Here is a 20576-nt window from a genome sequence, read left to right as displayed (position 1 = left end):
AAATGATCTGCATTTATATAGCGCTTTTCAAGTCAAGACTTCCCAAAGCGCTTTACAGTGTGCTTCACATTTCCCAATAGCGGCTGTGCAGCCATGTAAGGCGCTAACCTGCTTATTGGGGGTATTAGGGGTTCAGTGTCTTACCCAAGGACACTTCGACATGTTACACGGAGGAGCCGGGATTCGAACTGCGATCTCTTGATCCCAAGACGAGCGCTCTACCTCCTGAGCTACTAGGTTTTTAATGTTGAATAGAAAATCGCAGCGATAGGATTTTCGATCGGTTTCATTACCAGTTAATAAAGGCCAAGGCGAGACCTTCCTGCAATGCTTGTTGAAGAATAGGAAGGACAAACAAGCACCAATATAGCCTTGGACGTTTGACGCCATTTTTGTTTGGGGTCCTATCGTTCAAATGACTTGAGCAATGAAGTGCAGAGGGCCACCTTGAATTATATATGACGTAATGCACCAAGAAGGACTTTGCTGACTAATTTAAGAGCAGCAAGTCCGAGTTCACATAGTCAAGACCAGTGTTCCCTCTAAGCTGCGTGCATGCGCAATCGCGCACTGCTCGCACATTCTCAGCGCACAAGAAAATCTAGCCAGCGCACAAAAATCAGGGCTCAAAATTACTAATTAAGAAGCGACTCATAAATAAAAAAGAAGTGAGTCAGAGAGAAATGGTGAAATACTACCACCATTGTTTTGCAAGTGTTAACTGGCTTTGGCGACATCAAGTTGACATATTTCAACCTGCAGCTTGTTTTTCTCTTGCGCTTCTCTGAGTGTTGTCTCGCGGGCCGGATTCAATCCCTTAGCGGGCCTGATCTGGCCCGCGGGCCGCCTGTTTGACACGTGCGGTTTACAACATCCGCTTCGTCGACAACTGTGTATTGTTTTTCCGCCAGGGCAATTGTTTGAGTTATCGCCAACACACTCTGGATGGTAAATGTCAGCACGCGTGACATTTGTAGTATAATTACCAGCCCAGGATGTCGTTTACTAGTATGCGAAGAAAATAGTAATTACGCTCTGGCTGGAGTGTCATCATGTTTATGAGGTGCAAATATATCATTTGTAAGATTACTGTTCTGTGTTATTTACAAAAATGAGTCGGATATTATTCTGTTCAATACTGGACCGGACGGGACAGACAGGATAGATAATGAATCGGGATATAGGGAAATACACAGGAGGGACTAGACGGGAACGAAAACTGGAGAAAATAATCAACAGGACAAAAATAGAAAAAACAAAACAGGACAATAATAAACAGGAACACTATCGGACAGGAAATGCCAACAGGGAACAGGACCGGGTCAAAACCCACGTTTTGCGGGGCAGAGGTTCGTTGACGGGCTGACAAAGGAAGCGTGAGAGCGCTGAGCTTAATATAGACAGAAAGCCAATATCCACACGGGCGGGGCCAATTAGGTGCCATGGCAACCATGACAACATCATGGAGGGGTCTGTAATTTTCACCGTAGGTGCATCTACACTGTGAGAGAGATAAACTAAAAAGAAAAATCCAGAATTTTGTCAACAATTTATTCATATGATACTGTTTGAGATGGTTAACTGCATAAAGACACCTGTCTTGGCATTGTGATTTCTGTATTTTTCTTTTTAGTTTATCTCTCTCACAGTGGACATGCATTTATGATGAAAATTTCAGACCCCTCCATAATTTCTAAGTGGGAGAAATAGCAAAATAGCAGGGTTGTCACGGTTGCCATGGCGCCCAATTGGCCCCGCCGTGTGGCGCCAGCTTCTGTCACGGTTGCCAAGGCGCCCAATTGGCCCCGCCCATGGACACCAGCTGAAACTCGTTGACAGATTGCTCCCTGTCACTACTTAAACGCTGTCCTGTGAGTCGCCTTTACGGAGCGTCTGTTTTGACATGTCAAGCCCTGAGAATCTCCGTTTTTTTCCTGTGTTTTTGCTCTCGCCGCGATCTGTTTTGACCACTTCCGCGTTCCGAGCATTCTACTCCCCGCGACCAACGATCTTCGGATCGAGTGTGCGCTCCTTTCTCTTCTCCCCAATAAACTGTGAGCAACGTTACGCAAGTGGGTTCTGCCTCCTGTTTCTGGTCTGGTACCTGACACGGGTGTTCAAATACTTATTTTCTTCACTGTATATATTCATGCAGACTGCTCCCTATAAGCACTTATTTTAAATGATATTTTAAAATAACTAAAACATAGATCCTGACTAACTTTGGTGCCAACAGGCAGCCAGACAGGGGGGACCCCACAACAGTTCATCATTAAGTACACTCTGACTCTAATCAGCAGATGGGTATTTAAGGACTGTGCCAGAAGTAAAAGCTGTTGGATTTGTTGCTTGTCTTTTTGATGTTCTCCACCCATTGATACACATCTTTGACTGATCTCAGACTTCCTGATCTATGCCAGCCGTGAATTTTTACTAACATTTATGGTTTTCTCCAAATCTCTCATGTACTCTCTTGTCACTAGCTCGAGTGTCTGCGCTTGGGTCCCCCCACTCAAATAAAACTTGTCACACTTGATTAAAAGGCTAAATTAGATGGTAACTATTCTTTTAAAATATTGTTAAAATATTACTACCCTCCAATTTTCGATCCAGGAACTATCTTTATATGAAAAATGTAGTTAATATTAGTTTTCCAGCCCCAGCACCTACTTTTCTGGATAATTCTAAGCCACTCACACAATGTTCCCTCTAAGCTGCATTGCCGGAAACTCAGCAAAATGTGATGTCAAGTTTTGGACATGTTTGATCATGACTTAGTTGCCACTCTTGGGATTGCCGTTGCTCACTGTCGTTTCAAGCGTTGCTCACCGACTTTGTGTGAACGCTCAGACCCCTGGAAAATTACAGGGAACATTGCCTGTAGGTCAGGGTGTCAAACTCATTTTAACTCGAGGGCCACAGGATGGGACAAACATTCTCTCGAGGGCCGGACTAGTAAATTGAGGAGAAAGAGAGAAATAAATATGAGAGAGAGAGATTGTGGGAAAAGGGAAGGGAGAGAGAGAAAGAGAACCAAAGAGAAACAAAAGAGATAAAAAGAGAAATAGTGAGAGGGGGAAAGAAAGAGATAAAAGAAATCCACAGAGAAATGGAAAAAGAGAAGGAGAGAGAAGGGGAAAGCAGGAAAGAGGGAGAAAGAGAGAGAAAAGAATAAAGGAAGAGAGAGCAAAAGAAGGTAAAAAGACACACAGATAGAGACAAAGAGGAACAAAAGAAAGAGAAAAGAAGAAAAGAGAGAACGAAATACAAGTACAGCGTTTGTGAGAGGCATCAATTGGACATATTTCAACCTTTTTGGACATGTTTGATAATGACTTGGTTGCCACACTTGGGATTGCCGTTGCTCACTGTTATTTCAAGCGTTTCTCACCGACTTTGTGTCAACGCTCAGACCCGTAAGGAAAATGACAGAGAACATTGCACTCACATCTTTTATTGCGCCAACATTTGAGAATTTTCTATTTTTCCCTTGCCAAAATCAAAACAATGCTCATTTTTCACATGACATTGAAGGATTTGCTTTATTGTTGACCAGCCTTCTCGGGATGCAGGTTCTGGATTTCTTTTATTGAATTATAGAACAGTCTTTCCCAACCATATTAACGTTAACACCCACTTATTCAGCCTAATATGCTTCCTTGCCATTTAAAAGGGTCCAGTCATGAAAAGTTGGGGTCCAGATTGCACAAAAAACGCCATGTGTCCCATATTTTACATTTGTTTGATCTGGTTTTCCCGAGGACAGCATGGGTGTGAAGTAACCCTCTGTGGGAATGAATAAAAGAAGAACCTGAGGATAAAAACAAAAAATACACAGAGAGGCGACTGCCAACCAGTCATGGCAGAAAACAAAAGTCAGGATCTACCAACGTATAAAATAAGGAAAGTGAACAGGCAATTGTTCTTACCATAGAACAGCCAAGATTATTGAGTTTTTCCTTAACTTCATGTAGGTTTTAGATCAGGGGATGGTGTAATCATAGTCTGTGGTCTGTACTGCCTTTTGCGACTCCTTGTGATTAAGGGCCATACAAATAAACATCACTTGACTTGACTTGATCTGACATGTTTTTGAGTTTTTCCTTGCCCTCGTGTCGGTTTTAGATCGGGGATGGCGTAATAATAGTCTGTATTTTGCAATAATCTGTGGTCTGTGCAGCCCTTTGAAACTCCTCGTGATTAAGGGCGTAACCAATAAACATGACTTGACTTGATTTGACATGTTTGAGTTTTTCCTTGCCCTCGTGTCGGTTTTAGATCGGGGATGGCGTAATAATAGTCTGTATTTTGCAATAATCTGTGGTCTGTGCAGCCCTTTGAAACTCCTTGTGATTAAGGGGGTAACCAATAAACATGACTTGACTTGACATGTTTTTGAGTTTTTCCTTGCCCTCGTGTCGGTTTTAGATCGGGGATGGCGTAATAATAGTCTGTATTTTGCAATAATCTGTGGTCTGTGCAGCCCTTTGAAACTCCTTGTGATTAAGGGGGTAACCAATAAACATGACTTGACTTGATTTGACATGTTTTTGAGTTTTTCCTTGCCCTCGTGTCGGTTTTAGATCGGGGATGGCGTAATAATAGTCTGTATTTTGCAATAATCTGTGGTCTGTGCAGCCCTTTGAAACTCCTTGTGATTAAGGGGGTAACCAATAAACATGACTTGACTTGATTTGACATGTTTTTGAGTTTTTCCTTGCCCTCGTGTCGGTTTTAGATCGGGGATGGCGTAATAATAGTCTGTATTTTGCAATAATCTGTGGTCTGTGCAGCCCTTTGAAACTCCTTGTGATTAAGGGGGTAACCAATAAACATGACTTGACTTGATTTGACATGTTTTTGAGTTTTTCCTTGCCCTCGTGTCGGTTTTAGATCGGGGGATGGCGTAATAATCGTCTGTAGTTTGCAATAATTTGCGGTCTGTGTAGCCCTTTGAAACTCTTCGTAATTAAGGGCTATACGAAGATAGATGACTTGACTTGATTTGACATGTTTTGGAGTTTTTCCTTGCCCTCATGTAGGTTTGAGATCAGGGGATTGTGTAATAGTAGTCTGTATTTTGCAATTATCTCTGGTCTGTTCAGCCCTTTGAGATTCCTTGTGATTAAGGGCGTCACAAATAAACATGTCTCTCTCTCTCTCTCTCTCTCTCTCTCTCTCTCTCTCTCTCTCTCTCTCTATATATATATATATATATATATATATATATATATATATATATATATATATATTGTCTTGTTGTCATGATCATTAAAAACTGATAGCTTACAAGTTTTGATTATTTTGAGGACAGGGTTTGTACGAGTGCTAGAAATCCTTAAATGCTTCAATTTTAAAGTTGAGTTTTCAAGGTCAGGAAAATTCTTGAATTTTGGGTGAAGTGCTTGAAAATGTTTATAATTAATGCCATTGTCATGTTTCTTGGCAGTCTGACTATAGACCACACCATTTTTTTTATTTTAAAGTGAGTGAAAATTACGTTAACACATCTGCTTTGGTGGCTTGTGATTATGGCGTTGTCATGTAAGGCATTCTCTGCCCCCTACTGGTTGCACCCAGGAGGACAGCTTTACTTAGAAAACCTCTGTTCTGTCATCTCCTAAAGTTGAAATCTGAGATTTTTGAGCTATTTATACAATCAATCAACACATCACAGTAATCTATATTGCTGCAAATCTCAAATGGAAAGTTTTCTACACTTTATGAACGCTTTTATGTAGAATTCATTATTACAGTACATTTTGCACGGATAGTCTGCTCACCTGTTTTTCAAATTTAGTCACGTCACATCCCTCGGCTTGCATAACGTCCACACGCCGCCGCCCTCCACTGCCCAAGTGATCCATTACCGCATATTTGAATGCTAATTTGAACGACACAAATACATGAAAAATTCCTCACTTTGCATTTTATGAGTGATTATGACACACTTTCCTCCAGTCGCTCGCTCTCCAATCAATAATCATCCGAGATTCAACGCAAGCGGGCATAGAAATGCAAATCGATACTCGACCTTCCCTGCCGTGCATCTGCACGCTTTCCGCATTGTTGTTTACGTTTGACGGATGGCAAAGGAGATGAGCCTCCGATGTTAAATTGAGGATGACTTGACTCCGGGTCAGAATCCTCATAGGCAGTGTTCCCTCTAAGCTGCGTGCGTGCGCAATTGCATTCTCAGCGCACAAGAAAATCCAGCCAGCGCACAAAAATGAGGGCTCAAAATTACTAATTAAGAAGCGACTCAAGTCAAAGTTACAGTGCATGAAGGTCAAAATACACAGGTTCTCCTGACGTTTTGTCCTTAATGCGGTATTTTGAAGTCGAGTCGGAGTAGAACGAAGTTGAGTAAAGTTAGTAGAGTTTGTTGGGGAACCGGCTTCTTCGGCCTGGCTCACTAAAAGGCTCTTTCGGGTCCTAAACGTCTCTTCGGATTGTTTTTGCTTCCAACATGACCAAATATGATGTAAAATTATGCACAAAATGACTTAAAGGAAGGGGGCAATAGAACAAAAAATAAAAAAATACCAAAATGAAAAAGTAGTGAAATGCTGAAAAAAAAAGAAACAAAAGGAAGAGAAAAAAAGAAGGAACAATTTAGAAAAAAAAGCCAAAAAAAAGAAAAGAAAGAAATGTAGGAAAAAAGTAAATAGAGAACAAAAAGAAAAAAGTAACAGCTCGGAAAAAAATTTTTTTAAAGGAATTTTTAAAAAAGTAGAAAAAACACGGAAAGAAGAAGAAAAAGTTTGTGTTGCATTCAAATAATTTCCAATTCTATCAAGTGAATCTTGTTGCCAACATCTTACTTCCACTGAAAAATGTGATCAAGTACAGTTCTGTATCTTACAACCGCCTCAATAAGCCCCCCAAAATGTTAATATTATGTGACAAAATATAATGGATATCTTGTGAAAGAATTGTAAAAACAAAAGACGTTTGTAGGCTGTACAACCTTTGCAATAGTACATGAGTAAATTCATTCAAAAGAGAAAAATAATTTTGCATTGCCGGAAACTCAGCAAAATGTAACTCGATGTCAAGTTTTGGACATGTTTGATGATTAATTATCTATCCACACTTGGGATTCCCGTTGCTCACTGTTGTTTCAAGCGTTGCTCACCGACTTTGTGTGAACGCTCAGACCCGTAAGGAAAATTAGAGGGAACATTGCTCATAAGGGCAACATTCAGGGGGCTAAACGGGCTGTCGGAACCTGGATCGTGGCGAGGCACCGCCGGATGTTTGCCATGTTTATGCGGCCATTAGCAGAAAAATAGAGAAACGTGCCCTCGGGGGAGTAGAGTTAACCGTGAACAACTACTCGAAATGTGCGTGGCGCTCAATCAACGGGCTCGCGGATCATTAAAGTGGTCCGCTAGGTTTTTCCCTCCCTGCGGTTCACATGCAGAGGAGTCCACTTAACCGCGACGGAATTTCGGTGACGGATTCATGTAGAATGGAAACTGTGGGTCACTTAACTCTCCGTAGGCGAGTTCTTCAACAACTTTACACTCTGGTGTCCAAAAATGGATGGATGGTCTTCATTCATATAGCGCTTTTCAAGTCAACGAAGACCTCCCAAAGCGCTTTACAGTGTGCTTCACACTTTTCCCCTTTTACACACTAACTAACCGACAGGGTTGGGTAGGGTTACTTTAACTGGATTACTTTCAATTACTTTTGGATGACTCCAATACCAAATATGCTAATAAAAAACAAAAGAAACTAAATATGAATAGAATGATGACTCACAACACGTGGTAAGCTTTCTCTCCTGGCTTTGATCTCTTTGATCTCCGGCAAAACGAACATAAAATGCGACAGGAACAAAATGAAAATAAATCCAAACAGCTTGCCAACATCATTTTTGCCGTTCCATGTGTTCCGTTACTCCCCAAGCCTGCAAAAAATTTAGTCATTTTAGAAGAGAACAGAGAAAAGAAAAAAAGGAAGTTAGAGCAAAAGATACAGGGAGAGAAAGAGACAAAGAGCAACAAAGGAAGAGTGAAAGAGACAGAGTGGGAGAAAAGGGGTGGAAGAGAGAGAGAGAGAGAGAGAGAGAGAGAGAGAGAGAGAGAGAGAGAGAGAGAGAGAGAGAGAGAGAGAGAGAGAGAGAGAGAGAGAGTGAGAGATGAGAGAGAGAGAGAGAGAGAGAGAGAGAGATGAGTAGAGAGGAGAGAGAGAGAGGAGAGAGAGAGAGAGAGAGAGGAGAGAGAGAGAGAGAGAGAGAGAGATATCAAATATAAATACAAGTACAGTGTCTTTGTGAGAGGCACCTGGCTTTGGCAACATCAAGTGGACATATTTCAACCTGCAGCTTGTTTTTCTCTTGCGCTTCTCTGAGTGTTGTCTCGCAGGCCGGATTCAATCCCTTAGCGGGTCTGATCTGGCCCGCGGGCCGCCTGCTTGACACCTGTGCTCTAGAGGATATGAACTCATATAATGTAGCCTTATGCGGTACCATCAAATCCAAAAATCTTATTTTCATATTTTTTAAACATAACTTGCCTTAGCTTTTTGCCAATTTGAAATTATGTGAATGAAGGCACAGTCGATTTTATTGTTTTATCTTACTTGAGACACCCACACCATAAAATGTACAAGGGTTCAAAGTTACCATGGTAGCTACACCTTCCATCCATCCTTCCACTATCTGCACCGCTTATCCTCAGTAGGGTCACGGGGGTGCTGGAGCCCATCCCAGATATCTTCGGGCAGTGGGAAGGGACACCCTGAACTGTTTGCCAGCCAGTCGCTGGGCACACAGAGACAAAATTAACTCGTACCGAACACCACCATATTCAAAAACGTCGTACTCGACTTCAGGGAGGAAAAGTACATACCTAGATCCACTGAGACTAAAAAAAACCTTCAACCACATGGCCCAGAAAATCAATGACTGCTCCCTACCCAGTCTGGATATCATTGCCAGAAAAAGTAAAGGTCAAAAAAGAGAAGAAAACTGAAAGATGATAAGCAAAAAGACAATCAAAAGCAAAAAATGTCAGGACCAGAACGAAGACAGGACCCACTCGCGTAACGTTTCTCACGGTTTCATTGGGAGGAGATCGCTGGTCGCGGGGGGTACATTGCTCAGACGCAGAAGTGGCGAGCAATGGCGGTGTCGGGAATGGAAAAAAAGTCGAAAGCCAGGAGAGGAGAGTAGACGTGGTCGAGATAAAAAAACGGATCGTTATTCGGGGCGGGAGAACAGATGAGGTCGAGATCAAAAAAGGTCGTAATTCGGGAAAGGAGAGCAGACGTGGTCTGGCTCAAAACAGATCGTAACGGGAGACTACAGGAGCTAAAACGCAGGATAGGCAAAAAAGGGCTTGCCATATAAAAAAACGGAGATTCGCAGACGGACCGACAAAAGGGGACTGTAAGGACAGCATTTAAATACTGACAGGAAGCCAATCTGTCAACAAGCTTCAGCTGGCGCCCACGGGCAGGGCCAATTGGGCACCATGGCAACCGTGACAAAAACGACCAAATGAGGAGTACACGTGGGAACCGGGGGCCGGATTAGTAAATTGACGAGAAAGAGAAAAAGAGAGAAAGAAATAAGAGAAAGAGAGAGTGTGGGACAAGGAAAGGGAGAAAGAGAGAAAAAAAAGAGAACCTGAGAAGCAAAAGAGATAAAAAGAGAAATGGTGAGAGAGGGGGAAAAAAAGATAAAGAAAGAAATCCAAAGAGAAATAGAAAGAGAGAAGGAGAGAAAAGAAGAGATAAATAGGGAAGGGGAAAGCAAGCGGGAGAGGAAAGTGAGAAAAATATCAAGATAATATTTAAATTATGATTCTTACTTTATTCCATTTGTTTTATTATTTTCTGTCGGAAAATGTTAAACGGCTTCATTAAAAACAAAATAAGTGATCAATTTATGTACCTGTTCTGTCTCATGAGCAGATAATTGCTTTATAAAAAGAGAAAGTGAATGCTGCCACCTACTGGTATGGATGAATGTTGCAGCAGGGCACTCAATGGCAGAAAGCTATGTTCTTTTAAAAATACTAATAAAATACTAATAAAATTGGGCAATTTCCTGTGGCACACTAGACAAGGTGTCACGGCACACCGGACTACAGTACCACTAGGATGCGCCAAATCATACACACTGTCCCATTAAGAAGCGTCATACTTCCAAAAATCTCCGTCCATCTCGTTTCAAGACACGTGTACCGTATTTTCCGCACTATAAGGCGCACCGAAAAGTCTTAATTTTTTTCAAAAGCTGACCATGCGCCTTATAATACAGTGCGCCTTATATATGGCTCAATATTAAATTCGCAAGGTCTCGCAACTTACGCAACAGCCGCCGACTCGATTTTCCCCCGAAGGCGAAGTCGTTCGCGGTGTATGCTGGGATTTATATACCGGCGTTTCATTGGCTAACTAATGTGTCAATCATCATTTGAATCGATCGCTATTGGCTGAAGTTATTCGGAGCCTTGGATACGCTAGAGGGCCAAAACAAACCCTGCAATTGGCCGAAAAAGATGACTGAATAGCAAGCTTGCTTAACTACGCCATAAAGAAACATGTTTCATTAGTCTGTATTTGTAAATATTTGACTCTCCTGGATTTACTACACTCACGGTTGTAAGAAGACCATGATTGCGTATCATTATTGAACGTGAGAACTTAGGTGAGCTATGAGGCTTTCTATTTTCCCGGTATCTTGTTTTAGAACGATCTTGATGTTGCTGTGATGAATTGAGTGAATTCAACTCAATTCCAAGTGTTTATTGTCATATGCACAGTAAAGTTGCGAGCGAAAAAGAAAATAGAAACTAAGGAATGGTTGGCATTTCTTGAATCCCAAGACTTTAATTTTCCGAATGATGGAACGATGCATTTGAGTGACATCTTACGGACACCGCATCCCCACGTGTTCTCGACACGTATTTGCGTCTTTGCAAGCTTTGGGAATGTTAAGGGGGTAAGAAGTTGGACTGAACTATCTGACTGTTTTGTCCACGTTCCCATTGTAGCGCCTTATAATCCGGTGCGCCTTATCTATGGAAGATATAGGACCAAAAACTATTTTTTGGGGGTGCGCCCTATAACCCGGTGCGCCCTATAGTGCGGAAAATATGGCATATATATATTTCTTTGTTCAAGGCATTTATGCCGCAAATCGGCAGGGCTCACTGTGTGAAATACTCTAAGTCGCAAACGCAATATTTTCCTCTCTGCTTCCCGGTCAATTGAGCGTGTTTGCACACAGAAAGACATCCAGCCATCCGCCGTCGCTCGTTTGATGCATTTTTCAAAAGATGATGAAATCATTAAGCGAGCCGCCCACACAAAGCGTGTGGCGGGGAAAGGATGAAACGCGTGCGCACACTCCGAGAGACACGAGGAGAGATAATGGCCCGTTTTTGTATCCCGTCGTTGGATGAAATTGTGGGATATTATACGGCTTTTGAAAGCCGTTGCTGTCCAACATAAAGAACCAAAAATATCGTTCTTTTTGATGGCATGAAAATCAATGTACTGTAAAAGAAACAACAACAAAAAACGTTTGATGATGGACTTTGTGAATTAAGAAGAAAAAATGAAGTTACAGTGAAGAAAATAAGTATTCAAACACCCTGCTGTTTTGCTACTTCTCCCTCTCAGAAATCAGGAAGGGGTTGGAAATTTTCATGGTAGGTGCATGTCCACTGTGAGGGAGATAAACTAAAAAGAAAAATCCAGAAATCACAATGCATGATTTTCTAATGATTTCTTTGTGTGATACAGCTGCAAATAAGTATTTGAACACCTGAGAAAATGAATGTTAATATTTGGAACAGTAGCCTTTATTGGTTTTGGACAGAGCATTTTTATTGAATTTCTGTAGACATCCGCAGTATCTTTAATAAGTTCTATTTTTCATTGTAGCAATCTTGTTTATTATCATTTCTTAAATCAACCTCATGCTAAATTTAAAAAGAAAGATAGAATTATCTAATTATTTGAATAATCCTTTCAATAGTCAGTGACTAGTTGACAGGGTTGGGTAGGGTTACTTTAACTGGATTACTTTCAATGACTTTTGGATGACTCCAATACCAAATATGCTAATAAAAGACAAAAGAAATTCATATGAATAAAATGATGACTCACATCACGTGGTAAACTTTCTCTCCTGGCTTTGATCTCTTTGATCTTGGTATTGGAGTAATCCAAAAGTAATTGAAAGTAATCAAGTTAAAGTAACCCTACCCAACCCTGCTTGTTGACTATTAATTTCCACCACGTTATTCAGTGATTAATAATTTCATCGGTTTTGCAAGGGTTGCCTGAAAAACACATGAAATATACATTAAGATATTCACAGATCTGAAATAGTAAATTACAAAATAATTTTAGATTTTTACACACGAAACAGAACTGATTTAAAGTCAAACGACACAAGAAAAAAAACAAAATCCCTCAAAATGCAAAACAATAAAATTAAAAATAGTAACTCTTCAGTGCAATGAATAAATAATAAAATGCTAAAATGACCTATTTATAAATCTATTTTAACTAATTCAGATCGTATACCTAACGTATAGAACTCAATTATCGCCCAAAACCTATAGATCCCTGTGACGTAGCTGCACACTAGCATCGGCTATCCTCGAATTGAGCCAGGTCTCGGCACTAATTGAAAAACAACCGTCCCAAATGTAGCGGTTTCCCACGAGTTGTAGCTCCAGGTCATCCGTTTCATGGGTAATTAATCTGGCGTTGGTGAGATACAGGTTTAATGGAAATAGCTTAGAGGGTTTTTACATAGCTTCGCCGCAGCAGTAGCATCCTGCGGTGATTAGCATTCTTTACGGTCTTCTGACTCTCCTCAGAGTCTGATTTAATTGATAATTTCCTTTCAATGCAACCTGCCGCTACAAGCTAGCTGTCACCGTGCTTCCCAGTTTGTTTCGGTGGACACGTTGACTTGTGTGCCCGCTCTGCTGTTTAGTCAACAGCATGTACCAGCACACACATGGTCACGCCCTCTGAACAAATCCAGATCCAACCTGCCTCTCACAATAGCGTTTGCTGTGTGCTGTCTGCTCAGAATGCAATGCACGATATGTTGCTATTTACTCAACTCAGCCCATGCATTGTTGAAGTAGAATGGCAGAATTCATGTCAGTTTATAGCACCTCATTGCCTCAAAAAGATTGTAGATCATAGATAGAACCAGCTCAATATAACACAAAGTATGTGCTAGCAGCAAAATAGCGACTTTATTTTAGTCATCAAAGTGAACGGCACTGGAATTTTTCTTTTAAAGGTACTGGAAAATTTGAAAAATTAGCCTTGAAAGTGCTTAATAGTGCTTGAATTTGGCCACGGGAAGGCGTACGATCCCTGTATCTCGACCCTAATTTCGAAACAAACACGCGGAGGAAGTAAAGCTACTCCTCAACATTTTGCATTTATTTTGGCAGTCAAGTTGATTCCTCCCACATTCAAACTATTTGTTTTTGTACTTAGTGTCTTTCTCTTCACTGTTTGGCAGGCCCGTTTGCCCGGGAAAGGGCGCCACCCTGAGGAAGAAGTAAGGGTTACTGCGAACACGCCAAACCACCAGGAGGGGAGTGAAGGCGTACAGCAAGTTGGCAGCCAGAATGGGCCAAAACACGTGGTTCTGGATCCGAAACGGGTCCTCGGTGTGAGGGTGCAGGGACCCCCCGATGTGAGCCCATTGGCACTGTGAAGAAAAAGCAGCACAAGGTACAGTTAAGTTTACTTCCTCATCGTCAGGGTTGGGTAGGGTTACTTTAACTTGATTACTTTCAATTACTTTTGGATTACTCCAATACCAAATATGCTAATAAAAGACAAAAGAAACTAAATATGAATAAAATGACTCAATTTTGTGCAGGCTTGGGGAGTAACGGATTACATGGAACGGCAAAAATGATGTTGGCAAGCGGTTTGGATTTATTTTCATTTTGTTTCTGTGGCATTTTATGTTAGTTTTGCCGGAGATCAAAGCCAGGAGAGAAAGCTTACCACATGTTGTGAGTCATCATTTTATTCATATTTAGTTTCTCTTGTCTTTTATTCGGGGGCGGCAGTAGCTCAGGAGGTAGAGCGCTCGTCTTGGGATCAAGGGATCCCAGTTCGAATCCCGGCTCGTCCGTGTTACATGTCAAAGTGTCCTTGGGTAAGACACTGAACCCCTAATACCCCCAATAAGCAGGTTAGCGCCTTACATGGCTGCAAGGCCGCTATTGGGAAATGTGGAGCACATTGTAAAGCACTTTGGGAAGTCATTGACTTGAAAAGCGCTATATAAATACAGATCATTTCATTTCATTCGCATTTTTGGTATTGGAGTAATCCAAGAGTAATTGAAAGTAATCCAGTTAAAGTAACCCTACCCAACCCTGCTCATCGTTGAGGTTTGCGGTACCTGAATCATCGCTCCCGAAAAAAAAACGGTCCAGTCGGGCATCCATGTGCAGCCTGGTTTGAGGAGACCGTAAACAAACGCTGCAAGGATTGGGAGACCGTAGAAGAACATGTGCAGCATCTTTTGAAAGCAAACACGGAAAAAATTGGGTTAAACAAAATCATTGACTGGGGAATACAGTATTCCCTTGTTATATCACACTTTACTTTCCTACTTTGCGGATGTGTTCTGTGTTCTGATTGGCTACACCGTCACTCTGCCTTTTCTCTACCTGTGCGTCAATAACGTTGCGGTTTATTACATGTATTAGCGTTGGGCGGCACAGTGGTTAGTGCATGTGTGTCATAGTTCTAAGGTCATGAGATCGAAGCTTCCTGTGTGGAGTTTGCATGTTCTCCCCGTGCTTGCGTGGGTTTCCTCCTGCATTCCAAAAACATGCATGTCAGGTTAATTGGCCGGTCCAAATTGACCCAAGGTGGGCGAGTGAGTGGTCTGTGTCTGTGTGCCCTGCGACTGGCTGGCAACCAGTTCAGGCTGTCCCCTGCCCACTGCCCGGAGATAGCTGAGATGGACTCCAGATCCCCCGCAACCCTACTGAGGATAAGCGGTTGCTCTTTCGGGTCCTAAACGGCTCTTCGGGTTGTTTTTACTTCTTTCATCCCTATATGACCAAATGTTATGTAAAATTATGCACAAAATGACTCAAAGGAAGGGGGAATAGAACAAGAAAGAAAAAAATACCAAAATGAAAAAGTAGTGAAAAGCTGAGAAAAAAAAGAAACAAAAGGAAGATAAAAAAAAAGAAGGAAAAATTTGGGAAAAAAGCCAGAAAAAAAGAAAAGAAAGAAACATAGGAAAAAAGTAAATAGAGATCAAAAAGAAAAAAGTAACAGCTTGGAAAAAATAAACACAATGAGACTTTTTTTAAAGCAATTTTAAAAAAGGTGGAAAATACATGGAAAAAAGAAGAAAAAGTTTGTGTTGCATTCAAATCATTTCCAATTGTATCAAGTGAATCTCGTTGCCAACATTGTACTTCCACTCAAAAACGTGACTAAGTACAGTTCTGTACCTTGCAACCGACTCAATAAGCCCCCAAAAATGTTAATATTATGCGACAAAATATATCAGGGAAAAAAAAAGAAATGGATATCTTGTGAAAGAATTGTAAGAACAAACGACGTTTGTAGGCCGTACAACCTTTGCAATAGTACATGAGTCAATTCATTCAAAAGAGAAAAATCATTTTGCATTGCCGGAAACTCAGCAAAATGTAACTTGATGTCAAGTTTTGGACATGTTTGATAAAGAATTATCTTGCTACACTTGGGATTGCCGTTGCTCACTGTTGTTTCAAGCTTTGCTCACCGACTTTGTGTGAAGGCTCAGACCCCTGCAAAATGACAGGGAACATTGCTTGGGGTGTGAAGTTATTTTCCTCTCACCTTTCCGTTGAGGTTAATTATTGTGAAGGATTGTCTTATCAAGCTCTCAGCATGCGCCCGCCGCACCCGATCAATGACTCTCAATTGTGTGCGCATAAAACCCTCGGGATAACCTTTCGACACGTACGCGTGCGCAATCGGCCGGCACGACGGGTTACTGGGAGGAAATCAAAAGGGGAGCGGGTCACATAAATAAAAGCTTATCCGTGCCAAACGAAGCCGTGACGGACATGCACCTATTGTGTCTGTAATGATAAAGGGGCCTCTGTTAATCAGCAAGCCACAAAACTGATTACGCCGCTTGTGTATTAAGAAGAACATTACACACAGGGTTGGGTAGGGTTACTTTAACTGGATTACTTTCAATGACTTTTGGATGACTCCAATACCAAATATGCTCATAAAAGACAAAAGAAACGAAATATGAATAAAATGACTAAATTTCGTGCAGGCTTGGGAGTAACGGAATACATGGAACGGCAAAAAGCTGTTTGGATTTCTTTTCATTTTGTTTCTGTCGCATTTGATGTTTCAGTGTTACAAATTAATGATAAAATGCAAAAAAATATATATTTTGATTAATATAGACACAGATCCTCTGCAAAATCCTTTAATTAAAATAAGTAAAACAAAAAGCAAAAGATCAGCAGTCTCTAAATCAATATCATTAAAATGAGTCCAAATTTCGCTCATTTTACAGCTTTTCATACATAGTTTTTTTTTTTTTTACGTATTGAACTCATTTACCCCACACCAATAAAAGCATTTTTCGTGTTTGTAAACAAATGTGACGTATTGAAGCTGTGCGTGGATTGTTGAGGCAGAATGGCAGAATTCATATCAGTTTATAGAAGCCTACTGACACAATTGTGGATCATAGATGGTAACCAGGGTTGGGTAGGGTTACTTTAACTGGATTACTTTCAATTACTTTTGGATTACTCCAATACCAAATATGCTAATAAAAGACAAAAGAAACTAAATATGAATAAAATGACTCAATTTCGTGCAGGCATGGGGAGTAACGGAATACATGGAACGGCAAAAATGATGTTGGCAAGCTGTTTGGATTTCTTTTCATTTTGCTTCTGTCGCATTTTATGTTAATTTTGCTGGAGATCAAAGCGATCAAAGCCAGGAGAGAAAGCTTACCACGTGTTGTGAGTCATCATTTGATTCATATTTACTTTCTTTTGTCTTATTAGCATATTTGGTATTGGAGTCATGCAGAAGTAATTGAAAGTAATCAAGTTAAAGTAACCCTACCCAACCCTGATTACACACAATCGCTCTGTGATACTCTTGATATAGGGGCGGGGGGGAATGAATGAATTGTTCTTAATAAAGTCAAGTCACACTTATTTGTGACACCCTCATAATAATAATACAGTAATCCCTCGGTTATCGCGGTTAACGGGGACCAAGACCACCCGCGAAAACTGGAAATCCGTGAAGTAGCGGCGCTCCTTCAAAAATGCTTCAAAAAACGTATACAGGTATACAGTATACCCCCCCGCCATTAAACCAAAGTGATCGCTGGCATGATGGCAAGGGGTTATTGGGTGACTCATCTTGAACTCTTCACACTGGAACTGAATGTACCAAAACATGACCAACAAGTGTAGCCACAAGTGTATTCAATTTACATCGAATAGGACTGCGGCGAAACTACTACAAACCATTCAGTATGATTGTATTAACCGCTCTCAACCACATGCAGCCATCACAGTTTATTTCGCTTGTTAACACTACCGGTTACATATTGAAAAAAACAGTGAAAATGCGATATTTGATGAGAGAGAGAGAGAGAGAGAGAGAGATATTCTAGAGAGAGAGAGAGAGAGAGAGAGAGAGAGAGAGAGAGAGAGAGAGAGAGAGAGAGAGAGAGAGAGAGAGATTCTAGTGATTTGAGAGAGAGAGATTTGAGAGAGAGAGATTCGAGAGAGAGAGATTCGAGAGAGAGATTCGAGAGAGAGATTTGAGAGAGAGATTCGAGAGAGAGATTCGAGAGAGAGAGAGATTCTAGAGAGATTCTAGAGAGAGAGAGAGAGAGAGAGATTCGCGGGAGAGTTTCGAGAGATTCGATTCGAGAGAGCGATTCGAGAGAGAGATTCGAGAGAGAGATTCGAGAGAGAGAGATTCGAGAGAGAGATTCGAGAGAGAGATTTGAGAGAGAGATGAGAGAGAGAGTGAGAGAGAGAGAGATGAGAGAGATCGAGAGAGATCGAGAGAGAGAGAGAGATGAGAGAGAGAGGGAGAGAGAGAGAGATATCCTTGAGAGAGAGAGATTCGAGAGAGAGATTCGAGAGAGAGAGAGAGATTCTAGAGAGAGATTCGAGAGAGAGATTCGAGAGAGAGATTCGATTCGAGAGAGAGAGATTGGAGAGAGAGAGAGATTCGAGAGAGAGATTTGAGAGAGAGATGAGAGAGAGAGAGAGAGAGAAAGAGAGAGAGAGATTAGAGAGAGAGAGAGAGAGAGCGATTCGAGAGAGAGATTCGAGAGAGAGATTTGAGAGAGAGATTTGAGAGAGAGAGAGAGATGAGAGAGAGATCGAGAGAGAGATGAGAGAGAGAGGGAGAGAGATGAGAGAGAGAGAGAGAGAGAGAGAGATCCTAGAGAGAGAGAGATTCAAGAGAGAGATTCGAGAGAGAGAGAGAGAGAGAGAGATTCGATTCGAGAGAGAGATTTGAGAGAGAGATTCGAGAGAGAGAGAGATTCTAGAGAGAGTCTAGAGAGAGAGAGAGAGAGAGATTCGCGGGAGAGTTTCGAGAGATTCGATTCGAGAGAGAGATTCGAGAGAGAGAGATTCGAGAGAGAGATTCGAGAGAGAGATTCGAGAGAGAGATTTGAGAGAGAGATGAGAGAGAGAGTGAGAGAGAGAGAGAGAGAGATCGAGAGAGAGAGAGAGAGATGAGAGAGAGAGGGAGAGAGAGAGAGATTCGAGAGAGAGAGAGATTCTAGAGAGATTCTAGAGAGAGAGAGAGAGAGAGATTCGCGGGAGAGTTTCGAGAGATTCGATTCGAGAGAGAGATTCGAGAGAGAGAGATTCGAGAGAGAGATTCGAGAGAGAGATTTGAGAGAGAGATGAGAGAGAGAGTGAGAGAGAGAGAGAGAGATCGAGAGAGAGAGAGAGAGATGAGAGAGAGAGGGAGAGAGAGAGAGATATCCTTGAGAGAGAGAGATTCGAGAGAGAGATTCGAGAGAGAGAGAGAGATTCGAGAGAGAGATTCGAGAGAGAGATTCGATTCGAGAGAGCGATTCGAGAGAGAGAGATTGGAGAGAGAGAGAGATTCGAGAGAGAGATTCGAGAGAAAGATTCGAGAGAGAGATTCGAGAGAGAGATTTGAGAGAGAGATTTGAGAGAGAGATTTGAGAGAGAGATTCGAGAGAGTGATTTGAGAGAGAGATGAGAGAAAGAGAGAGATTAGAGAGAGAGAGAGAGAGAGAGAGATTTGAGAGAGAGAGAGAGAGAGAGAGATTGAGAGAGAGAAAGAGAGAGAGAGATCGAGAGAGAGAGAGGGAGAGAGATGAGAGAGAGAGAGAGAGAGAGAGAGAGAGATCTTAGAGAGAGAGAGATTCAAGAGAGCGATTCGAGAGAGAGAGAGAGAGAGAGAGACTCGATTCGAGAGAGAGAGAGAGAGAGAGAGAGAGAGAGAGAGAGAGATTCGAGAGAGTGAGAGAGAGGCGAGGGGTAGAGTCATACACCCTATATCGAAAATGTATATTACAAAAAAGAAACTGCTGTTCAAAATGGATGTTTTCATCATTAATAAAAGCAGTTCACCTCAAATCGTTTGAATAGAAAGATTGAGCCTTCACTCCTCCTTAAAAGAAAAGAAACTTCCTCACTACCCTAGCCTAAATTTAGAACTCACCATCACCCGAGGGTAGCCCGCCGGATCCCGCAAGTAGGGCTCATAGTTTTTCACATAAAATGAGCACAGCTCCAGCGGGGAGTCTAGCGCCACCTACAGGCAAAGGAGTGAACAACAACATACCATCAGTGTATAGTTTGTACTGGTAAATAGCTAGCAGTTGAAGACGCACTGTAGTGTTTCCCATACAGGAAGATTCTGGCGGGCTGTCAGGGTTGATTGGACTCACCAAAGTCACCTAAATCAAATGATTACAAAATTCTAATATTTTTGAATTATTATTATTTATCCCCAAAAAATGTTAATCAACTTAACTTTTCGATTTTCCATGATATAAATGACAGTGTTCTGGTTTGCCCGCGTCCCTGCGTCCTAGACGCATCATTCTTGCTGGGGACGCATAGTCTCAAATCAACGTGCGTCCCCGGGACGCATCGTTTTTTACACCAAATTGTCATTATTACCCGATTACTTTTTTTTTTTTTTTTTTTACAAAGATTTACCGCACTCCAAACTTTTCGTCAGGCAGATCCGCCATTGTTGTTTTGGTCTCGCGGTTCGAGTTTTCGTCTGCACATCAATCTCGGCAAACGAGATCTCGTTGCTTCGAGATGACGTCATTGTTTTGGTGGTTGTCGAGTGAAAGAGAAGTATGCCCCCGTAAAAACGGTTGGTATTAGGTGCAGATCAACAAAAAATTGGTCATTTCTTCAGTGTCAGTAATAAGTCGAAACATAATGCAGAAAGTGATAACAACGGCAATAATTCCTGCACGAAAAAACGGCGGAGAAATTCTTCGGAAGACCGCAAAGGCAAGGAAAAAACGTGTGTTGAAG

General features: G+C 41.5%; 1 protein-coding gene and 1 long non-coding RNA gene across 2 annotated transcripts in view; one reads left to right on the top strand and one right to left on the bottom strand.

Moving 5' to 3' along the window:
* The window catches only part of LOC148355904 (uncharacterized), a 32423-nt gene that overhangs the window by 11304 nt on the left and 543 nt on the right, over positions 1-20576 (top strand). Inside the window, exon 3 of the long non-coding RNA XR_015852302.1 lies at positions 13520-13734. This is a non-coding gene — a long non-coding RNA (uncharacterized LOC148355904). The remainder of the gene's footprint in view (positions 1-13519; positions 13735-20576) is intronic.
* The window catches only part of tm6sf2b (transmembrane 6 superfamily member 2b), a 43715-nt gene continuing 36523 nt past the window's right edge, over positions 13385-20576 (bottom strand). The window contains exons 10-12 of the mRNA XM_088350412.1: positions 19741-19833; positions 14420-14539; positions 13385-13711 (exon numbers count right to left, since the gene is read on the bottom strand). Coding sequence (XP_088206538.1) covers positions 13475-13711; positions 14420-14539; positions 19741-19833 — 450 coding nt within the window. The 3' untranslated portion in view covers positions 13385-13474. The remainder of the gene's footprint in view (positions 13712-14419; positions 14540-19740; positions 19834-20576) is intronic.

Source organism: Urocampus carinirostris, chromosome 12 (assembly GCF_059441175.1).
Source record: "Urocampus carinirostris isolate Australia breed hairy pipefish chromosome 12, RoL_Ucar_1.0, whole genome shotgun sequence".
Lineage (NCBI taxonomy): Eukaryota > Metazoa > Chordata > Actinopteri > Syngnathiformes > Syngnathidae > Urocampus > Urocampus carinirostris.
The sequence above is the reverse complement of the archived record's forward strand: the minus strand, read 5'-3'. Positions and strand labels throughout refer to the sequence as shown.